This window comes from Pollachius pollachius, assembly GCF_949987615.1.
Source record: "Pollachius pollachius genome assembly, chromosome: 1".
Classification (NCBI taxonomy): Eukaryota; Metazoa; Chordata; class Actinopteri; order Gadiformes; family Gadidae; genus Pollachius; species Pollachius pollachius.
Genome location: NC_136934.1, coordinates 44419350 through 44429506, shown reverse-complemented (window position 1 = coordinate 44429506; position 10157 = coordinate 44419350). Strand labels below are relative to the sequence as shown.

The 10157-nt window shown below is 54.5% G+C and overlaps 1 protein-coding gene across 3 annotated transcripts in view; it reads left to right on the top strand.

Moving 5' to 3' along the window:
- The window catches only part of arhgap33 (Rho GTPase activating protein 33), a 25855-nt gene extending 15913 nt beyond the window's left edge, over positions 1 to 9942 (top strand). For all 3 annotated transcript variants that reach the window (XM_079748131.1, XM_079748132.1, XM_079748130.1), the window contains 11 exons: positions 19 to 184; positions 552 to 664; positions 804 to 878; positions 1453 to 1628; positions 2986 to 3399; positions 4264 to 4347; positions 4771 to 4948; positions 5269 to 5441; positions 5857 to 5937; positions 6268 to 7005; positions 7162 to 9942. In XM_079748131.1, coding sequence (XP_079604257.1) covers positions 19 to 184; positions 552 to 664; positions 804 to 878; positions 1453 to 1628; positions 2986 to 3399; positions 4264 to 4347; positions 4771 to 4948; positions 5269 to 5441; positions 5857 to 5937; positions 6268 to 7005; positions 7162 to 8829 — 3866 coding nt within the window. In that variant the 3' untranslated portion in view covers positions 8830 to 9942. The remainder of the gene's footprint in view (positions 1 to 18; positions 185 to 551; positions 665 to 803; positions 879 to 1452; positions 1629 to 2985; positions 3400 to 4263; positions 4348 to 4770; positions 4949 to 5268; positions 5442 to 5856; positions 5938 to 6267; positions 7006 to 7161) is intronic.
- The last annotated feature ends 215 nt before the right edge of the window (positions 9943 to 10157 follow it).

Here is a 10157-nt window from a genome sequence, read left to right as displayed (position 1 = left end):
GTGGCTCCCCCCCCCCAGCCCCAGGCCAGCTGCACCTGGCCAGGCCCAAGTCCTTCGTGTCGGCGCGGCTCCTGTCTCTAGAGGAGGCCCAGGCACGGACCCAGGCTCCTCTCATGCTGCAGGCCGCCCCACTGCACCCCCTGCAGGAGCAGTACCACACGGTGCTGGAGATCCAGGATAACAGGTGGGGATTAGTATTACCAATGATATTAATAATGTATCATTGATCCGTTGGAAGGGATGAATGGGGAAGTTGTTGACCTCGTTTACCTTTTTGTAGAGGTGAAAAAGATAGAGCTCACCTGGCCAGGTGAGCTCTATCTTTTTCACCTCTACAAAAGGTAACCGAGGTCAACAACTTTCAGAACTAACTAAACACTGTACCTTTTTGTATCGGCTTTCTGAGTGCCAAACTTTTTCTATAGAGGTCACAAACAAATCCTTGATTACGTGTACCCTTTTGTCATTGAAATAAGTTTTGACCTAAATGAGAGAACAGTTGATGTTCCTAATGTTGACTATAATATATGTGTTGTGCTTACTCTCTTCAGGGCTAAGAAGGTTATAAAAGGAAGGAAGACTGCGGCAAGCTGGAAGACTATTTTTGATTTCGGAAAACCGATGAGAATCGGCTCCCTATTCCAGCCAAACATGGCTCACTTTGGTATGTGACCCAGCTCTTCCCTCTGCTCTCCTCCTCTTTGAAACGGGACCCTACCACCGTTTTTAGCGGGTGGATAGCAGGCTGTTTTTGACATTTTCTTCCCTTGTACCTTTCCGTTGTCCCTGTCTGTGTTCCCAAGGTTGCCGTGTCGACAGCGTAACCCTGAGGTCCGCCAAGAGTGAGGACAGCCTGTCCTCACAGCACAGCGGCTCAGGTTGGTGCTCCTAGTAACCTTCAATATGGTCGAGATCTGTGTGAGTGAGTGCCACCACAGGTTCACTCATGGCAACCACAGACTTGGTCAAAGTAGTAAAAGTATATAATTAGACCACACCTGTCTCCTCAGGTGTGGCCTTTTAATGAATCCTCATTCATTAAAAGGCCAGTATTGAGGGTTTTTCTGATGCCCAGGTAATTTAAAGGGGACATATTATACCACCAGGTGAGAGTGTGATTAGCCTTTACAAGCCGTTGTGAAAATCTGCCTCTTCTGACATCACAAGTGGGCATGTCCACCTAGATGTGTGACGGATAGATGAGCAACGTTTGCTACGGTCCACTGGGTAGGCTGGTAGACTGATCTATCCAGCTCACATCTAGGTGGACACGCCCACTTGTGATGTCAGAAGAGGCCGATTTTTGTAACGGCTAATCACACTCACACCTGGTGGTGTAATATGTCCCCTTTAAGGATGACCGGAGAACCCTCTTGAAGGGCATGAACCAGGCACTTGAGGGGGGAAAGCGCAGGTCTCTAATGCGTCTATTTGATCGTGTTACCCCTGCAGGATCCGCTCAGTACCTGCGGTCGCGGCGTCCCCGACCAAGCAGCGACGGGCTGTCCATGGGCGCCAGCGTCAACATGGAGTCCGTCTGGCCACACCCCAACGCACGCCTGTCCTCCTCCCGCTCCTACGACAGCCTGCTGCCCAGAGACCATGGCCATGGAAACCAGGGCGAAACGGTACGACATAACCCTGTTGTGCCCACTGTGCACCACATACCCACTGTACCCACTGTGTACACAAAAGTTGGCTATGGACTCGTAGATTGAGGGCCATTGTCCATGATTGCCTCACCAATACTTGGGTAGAACTTAAATACGACCACATGGAATGAAACATGATCAACAACACTACGAGACAGAAGGGCTGCTCGATCACGGAAAACATCATAATCACATTTACATTTACATTTAGGGCATTTAGCAGACGCTTTTATCCAAAGCGACTTACAATAAGTGCATTTGTTACAATAAGTACATTTGTCATAAGAAGTGAAACAATATATCGCTGTCGGTACAGTAAAGACGTTCATAGAACCAAGTGCAAGTATTACAATCGCTAGGCTAACCCATTCCCCGTGTAAAGCAGCGATAGCAGCTACTGTAGATGCTACACAATTAAGTACCTTGTACAAGTGCCAGGACGTACAACATTCAATGGTGGCTGTGCATTGGTTTCTATGCAGAGTCGAGATGAACTCTGAACAGGTGAGTTTTGAGTTTTTTGCGGAAGCTGGTGAGTGACTCTGCGGTCCTGACATCGGTAGGGAGCTCGTTCCACCACTGAGGTCCCAAAACAGAGAAAAGTTGTGACTTTGCTGTTCGACCTTTGCTTGCTCTTAGCGATGGCGGTACCAGACGTCCGGCTGAGGTAGTTGAGCGGAGGGATCGAGCTGGGGTGTGTGGCTTTACTAATGCTTGGAGGTAGGCAGGGGCAGTTCCATCGACTGCCTTGTATGCCAGTACCATCATCTTGAATCTGATGCAAGCTATTACAGGGAGCCAGTAGAGGTCTCGGAAGAGGGGGGTTACATGTGAGAACTTTGGTAGGTTGAACACGAGGCGCGCTGCCGCATTCTGGATGCGCTGCAAGGGTTTAATCCCAGAGGCAGGGAGTCCAGCCAGGAGCGAGTTGCAGTAGTCGAGGCGGGAGATGACCAGTGACAATCACGATTATTTTGGTCAATATTGAGATCACGATTGTTCAAACGATTATTTTTGAGTGTGAAACCACGATGCATCTGCTCACCCTTTCTTTCCAAAAACAACCTTTGTAACTGAGAACGTTGAAATTTCGGCTTAAAAAAAATACAAAAAATGTTCAAAAATAGAAAATGTTAAAATCGAAAATAATGTACAAATATGTATCCAGCTGTTCTGCAACTTTTACAAAACATATATTGAATAAAATAGACATAAAAATATATAAATATCATTTCAATTATATTACTTTGGAGATTGTTTGACGTAAAGATCAAAATCTTGATAAAAATGTGACTGATGGCACAGCCCTAAGAGAGTTTGTCTGTGTTTCTAGGGGGAAGATGGGGATGATGAGGAAGAGGAGGGAATTTACTCCATGCCTGAAATAACGAGCCAGGGCATCACGTCCCGCTGGATGGCAGAAGACCTGGACGACTTCAGCCCCACCTTCCTGGACGACCGGCCCCTGGGACTGAGCAACACCAGGGGCTCCCCCCCCGCTGGCAGACACGCCGCCTATTACCACGGCCGCCAGCCCCCTCGACCAATCACGGAAGACCCCGACTCTGTGCTCAACCAATCGGAAGCCATCGCCCGGAGGAGCCTGATCCTGGCGGCGACGGCCCCGCCCCAGCAGGCGTTCGTCCAGCACCAGACCTCCAACAGCTGCCCGGTGCAGGTGGACCTGAGCGGCCGGAGACCTGCGGACGCCCACCAGCCCCACGAGAGGATCTCCTTCACCAAGAAGGTGAGTGTGCTGAGGCCTGGCGGACACGGGGTGTCTTGGTGATTGTGCCCTCGTGATTGGTCCAGAAGGCCATCGTTTTACCCATTCGGACTCTTACGGGTGACATATTACACCGCCAGGTGTGCGTGTGATTCGCCGCTACAAGCCGTTTGGAAAATCTGCCTCTAGTGACATCACAAGTGGGCAGGGCCGCCGGACTGCGGGTATAAGTTACAGAGTTGTGGGGGCCCATGGGAATATAAAAATAAATAAATAAATATGTCTTTAGAAATTTCTACCACCCCCACCTGGTCAACAATTGTTCACCCCCCCCTCCCTCAACAACAGTTCTCTCCCCCCCCCCCCCTCTACAATTCGGCGGGGGCCCATCCTTATATACAGGGCCCAGAATTTGGTGCTACGGCCCTGCAAGTGGGCGTGTCCACCTAGAACTGTGCTGGATAGATCAGTCTACCAGCCTACACAGTGGACTGTAGCCAACGTTGCTCATCTATCCGTCATACATCTAGGTGGACACGCCCACCTATGATGTCAGAAGAGGCAGATTTTGAAAAAGGGCTTGTAACGGCTAATCGCACTCACACCTGGTGGTATAATATGGAACCTTTTAAGTCTTAGACACAGAGAGACAAAAATACAGCCTGCACACATAGTGCTCTTTGTGATTCGCTGGTGGAGATCGATTTTTGATGGTGAATTGGATTGTATGGTTGGAGTGCAACGCAGGCGGCTGTGTTGTTTTCCCACCTCACCCCTGTTATTGTCAATGCTGTGATGAGCCGTAACCTCTGGCATGGTGTAGGAACAGCTTGGGTTGAATCTGGCCTCACCTGTCCCTGTGCGGTCTCACTCCATGCTCCCCAGATGGTTCACGCTCTCTCCCCCAAGACCAGCAAGGCTCCCACGCTGGACATCTCTCAGCCTGTCGCCATCAGTGTCCCCGCCAAGGTAGGCTACTGCTTCAATGTGCGCCAGGTGCTCCATAGTCCCGGTAACCACAGTTAATAAAGCGTGTCATTGATGGAACGTGTTATTGCAGCGACCGAATCGAAACACACTAGGGGGTGTGAAGTACGTTTGTAAATGTCATGTCACCCAGGGATCATTTGAGTTTCCCCTCAAGCCCAAAGGGGACCCAGAAATATGTTTTAAGTAGTGTGCACGTGGGAAGCCAAAGGTGAGCGTGCACGTGGTCAGGGTGAGTGCACGCCGGGTGGGGGCGGTGTCTCGAACGACAAGTGTGTGACGTCAACTGGAATTCTAGTAAGCGGTTGTCGTTATTTCAGCAGCCGTCCTCTTTTGTAGCTATAGTGGTATTTATAGATGTACACTCGTCATAATGACGCACTTCATCCATCTCTTATCTGCCAGGTCTTGGAGATGATTGGCGGTCGTGCTGGCGAATCACAGCACTTGGCCACCTCTGATTCGCCGCAGTCACCCCAAATGATCTCCATGTTGCTGAGGTCGTGTGACATTCAGCTGAGTGACACCTGTCAGCAAGAGCTCAACAGTAAGCTCGGGGCCACAGCTCTGGGGATGGCTAAAGGTGAGGAAGGAAGGGATTCATTCATTCCTGGCATTGTGTTTATTGGTCTGCTTAAGGATCCAATGGACAAACTGTTTCATATGTTTCACACACAATGGTTTATCCCTTCATTTTAAAGGTCCCGTATTATACCACCAGGTGTGAGTGTGATTAGCTGTTACAAGAGGCAGATTTTTCAAAACGGCGTCTAACTGCTAATCACACTCACTTGGGGTATAATTTGTCCCATTTAACACTTGAGTTTTTTCTGCCCTAGAAATGTTATGCTTATTTTTCTTTCTCAAGGTAAGTGTAGTGTAAAGCATGTGCTAACCTCCCAGGTCCTAACGGGGCCCCCCCAGCGGTCCAGAAGCCCCCCCTGCCCAAGAACCCGGCCCGCCTGATGGCCCTGGCCCTGGCGGAGAGCGCCAACCGGGCTGAGGAGGCCTCCCTGCCCTACAGACCGCCTCAGACCGGTTACAGACCTCAGCCGCACCTGGGCTACCCTCACAAGGTGGGTGCTCTGCTGCATGAGGCCGGTGATCCAGCCTCTGGGGGTACGCCGTGTTTCTGAACACAAGACCTTTCACGGAAAGCATTTGAACCGTTTACAACATTGCGTAAACGTGTGCTTTGTAAATTGGCAATAAATAAACCAACCTTACCCTAAATCTAACTAAGCCACATGCAAAATAAAACACAAAAATGGGTATTTTGGTATGTGCAAGGTTAAACTTGGTGTTTGGCTATGGAGAAGGGGAAGTGGACCAACGTTACAGGCCTTATGGTCAATAGGAAGAAACAATCGATGTATCAAACAGACATTGACATGTTTTTCCATTGGCATGGCCAATGGAGAAATCACCATTACACTTGGCTGCAGAAACTGACAACCATCAATCTATTATTTAAATGTTGTTGTTCTGCAGGATCCAGAGTCCAATCAGCAGCCAGGCCTGTCCCCTGAGGGGAAACCACCCCCTCCCTATTCCACTGAGCCCAAGCACGTGGTATGTATCTGATCAGTACGGTTAGTGTAATGTACTAAATGGCTACAGATCCAAGAATTGAAGTGGGGTATTTTGGACTGCGGTATTAAAGGGTGTGGTATTTTGCCCCATTGCCTAGATCATAACCACAAACTACTATATTCACAGCAGTAGGAATGGGTGACCGGGGAATACTGTGTCTGAATACTTTCATTTGGTTCCCTACTTGGGACTGATGATAGCCCCCACAATTTGAACGGATTATGAACGTAGAAAAAAAAGGTTTTATATTGTTCCATGTCCTAAATTCTGTTCCATGTCCTAATTAACCCATGTCCTGGTTGATTTCAGGACATGGGAACCCTCTCCTCGACGACCTCCGGCTCCGACCCCGTGACCTCCGACCTCTCCCGGGTCAACTCCTCAGAAGACGACCAGAGCTCCGACCCGTTCTACAGCAGCGTCGACATGGCCTCCCGGGAAAGCCCCGTGCGGAAGGACCGCCGGCAGCCCCCCGCCTACGGGCGCCAGCTCTCCGCCCCTCCGTCGACGGTGAGCAACGCCGGGGCCGGGGCCGGGGCCGGGGCCGGGGCCGGGGCCGGGGCCGGGGCCGGGGCCGGCCTCCCCCAGCAGAGCGACTCAGTGCCCCAGCTGCAGCTCTGCTCCAGCGCCTCGCAGCCCGCCAGCGGACCGCCCTCCCAGCCCCAGCTGCACCACTCCAGCTCCGAGGGCTCCCCCCTGTCCAAGGCCCACCTCCCCCCGTCGGGCCGGCCCAGGGTCCCCCCCAAGCCCTCGGACCTGGTGGCCCCCAAGAGGGAGCCCCCCTTTCCACGGGGTCGCGACCTGCCCCTCCAGGTGGCCCCCGAGGGGCCCCCGAGGGAGCGGCCACACCCCTTCGCCAGGACCAACCTGCGGCGCTCCCTGGACTCGGGCAGGGTGCAGTGTTTGATCGGGCAGCCCGAGTTCCAGAGCCCCTTGGTGCGGGCGTTCTCGGAGCGCCTGGGCGGGGTCCCGGACAAGCTGGCCCGGTACCACGCCGCCCAGACGGCCAACCAGCTAGGAGCCGGCGGCCCGCCTCCCTCCGCACTGGTGGGTGACGGGGAAGACCCTCGTAGACCTCTGGAGCTCAGCCTTCTACAATTCTCAGTTTTGATTGAACCATTATATCTGTCTGCAGTAACTAAAGACCACAGAAGCAACCCGTTTCTTAAACTTAAACTTAAACTTGTGTTTTCTTGTCCCCAGGCGCTGGCTGCCCAGCACCACTTTGCACAAGCCAGCAGCAAGGCGGAGAAACTGCGGGACAAGCAGAACCCGTACTATGAGGTCAGCGGCCCCGAGGGGGGGCAGCCCCTCCCCTTCCGACCGCCCAGTTACTCCAGACACGCCTTCGGCCCCCCCCGACCCGACCTGGAGGGAAGCCTTTTCCCCGCGCCCCGCCTCCAGCCCCACTCCTCCCCCGAGTCCTACCACGGCCCCGCCCCCTCCCACGGCCCCGCCCCCTCCCAAGGCCCCGCCCCCTCCCACGGCCCCGCCCCCTCCCAGCACCACGCCCTCCCAGAGGCGAGCCACTTCCCGCCCTCCCACGGCGACCCGTGCCCGCCTCAGCAAGCGTTTTTCACCAGGCCGCCGGCCGGCAGCGAGGTGCACCCCATCCCGGCCTCCTGCTTCAGCGCCCTCCCCCTCGCCGCCTCCCGCACGTTCTCCTCGCCGCGTAAGGGGCGCCACGCCGCCGCCTCCCTGCACGCCTCCAACCACCCCCACCCGCAGCCCGCGCCGCTGCACCCCTACTTCGAGAACGGCCGCGTGTGTTACCGCGACCAGCCCGAGGACGCGCGCCCGCCCCCGCCGGCCGCCGCCGCCGCCGCCGCCGCGCACCGCGCCAAGAGGCCGGCGGCCCCCGCCCGACGCCACGGCCCCCAGCGGCCCTACAGACCGCCGGCGGAGCCCCGGCAGCCCGTCTACGTCAACTACCCCTTCAGCCTGTCGCCGGCCGCGCTCCCGCCCCCGGCGGCGGCGGCGGCCTCCTCCTCTGTGGCGCTGCCCGTGAGCCGCGGCTGGGCCACCACCGACCTGGACACCCCCCGGGAGCGCTCCCCGCTCACCTCGCCCGGGGAGAGCCACTCCTCCCCCAGCTCCCTGCCGTCCCCCCCGGGGGCCGCGCCCGCCGCTCCCCGAGCCAGGCCAGAGCGGGCGTCCGGCGGGCGGGCCGGGGACGACCCCGACCCGGGGGCGTGCGCGGCGGCCAAGCGCTCCTGGTCCGAGGACGAGGAGCCGGAGGCGGCGGCGTGCCGGGACCCCGAGCCGCTCTCGGGGCAGAACCTCGCCGAGCTGCTCATGGCCAAGATGGCGGAGGAGGACGGCAACGAGGCGGACAGCGACAGCCCGAGCCGCCCCGCCCCTTCCTTCCGCCGTCAGACGCACTTCAGGAGCCACCAGCACCAGGGCTCCGACCCCTTCCCCCCGCCGCCGCCCTACGCCGCCGCCCTGTTCAGCTGCTCCTCCTTCCAGCAGGCGGGGGCCTCGCGCCGCGCCTCCTCGGGGGGGGGCCAGTACCACCGCCAGTCCTACGACATCCACCCCCCCCAGGACCCCTTGTTACGGTTCCAGCGGGCCCCCGATCCGCCGTCCCGTCTCAACCCACGGACGCGCAGCTGCCACAACCCGCTCTACCCGCCCCGGAGCTCCTCCCACGCCTACCCGCCCCCGGCGCTCTACGGCCTCCCCAGCGGCGATCCTATTGGCTACCTGGCCCAGAACATGCACCAGGCCACCGCGGGGCCGCGCCCGCCCCCCCAGGCTCAGGGCTCTCCCCCGGGGGAGTCGGTCCCGGAGGCCTCCGCTCTGAGAGGGGTGGTGGGTCAGAACGGGGTGCCGGGGGCCAAGTGGAGCCAGACACGGTCCTACTGCTAGGGCTGTTGGGTCGACCCCTCCGGGCCCCCCTTGTAGCACTCCTACTGGCTCACGCCCTAAAGGACACAACCGAGCAGTCCAGATCTATCATAGCACAGCCCTGTCCCATCACCTCTCAGGGCAATACAAGTCAGCCCTGGCCTTTGGAAGTAATCAACTTTCCCCCCGAAACAGTCCTGGTGCATTTAAAACTAAGATTGATCCACTTTGCTTTAGTGATCAGACATGACTGCCGCTTCTGAACTGCCATCACATCCAACAGGAATTGTGTCTTAACAAAAGGTACAACATTTTAGTCCCATATTACTAGAAAACATACATTTTTATAATAGTCACATGATTTGGATGTTGTCACAAACCAACTCATTCATGGAGAAAGAAATCGTCAGCTCTCTGGTTAAGAGCTTTGTAAATGTAAACTACATTCTTGTATATACTTTTTCCTTTTTAATTTGCAACGAGGCCTCGATATTTGATTCATGGTCAAATATTAACTCGGTCATTAACTTATTTGTATTTTTTTACTACATATTAATTTATTTAGGTTTTTCCGGGGTCATGCTGCTTCAGGTGATTAAGACACCTGTAACCGTCTCTCATGGCAGTACTAAAACATATGTTAGTAATGATTCTGAGGAACCGTGAGTGTGCGTTCCCCACCGCCATAAATGTAAGCGTTGGCAGTAGCAGTAGCTCCAACCGGTAGCAGCCTTGTTAATACACTCACTCAAACAGAATGAGTCTATCCTTACTTGACTTGTGTAACACTTGTTTTAGCTCACTCTAAGGAGGAAGTAGAAGATAGCGTAATCAACCAAAATGTTGGAAGTAACACTTCTGTGCTACTGCTACCGTTTTGAGCTACTGCTACCAAAGTGCTACTGCTATTGTTTACATTCGTGGCGAGGGCTTTTGCATGCTACAACAGTTATCTTGACAAATGATATCAGTATCAAATGTTTGAGTGAGTCAGGCAGAGGCAGTGGTTTAATCACCCAGCCAGTATGGTCCTTTAGTGCTAACTTCAACATCTGGCACGCTTTTTTTTTTATTTAAATGGATACATGTTGGTCAGACAGGCTGTGTGTGTGTGCAGATGTGGCTTGTGTGACGGCAATCTAATCTAGAGTACTACAGATGTGTGTGTTCTGCCGTCTTGAAGCCAAGACTATAGCATTTATACAAGTGTTACTTAACGGATGAGTTGTGACCTAGAAGTATTACACGGGTTGATTTTGATTGAGCCGTGAAAGAAAAGTCTCTTAATACATTGGTCCAACTCCGACCCCCACTTGGCCCCATAACACGGTCTTGTCCCACAAGTCAAA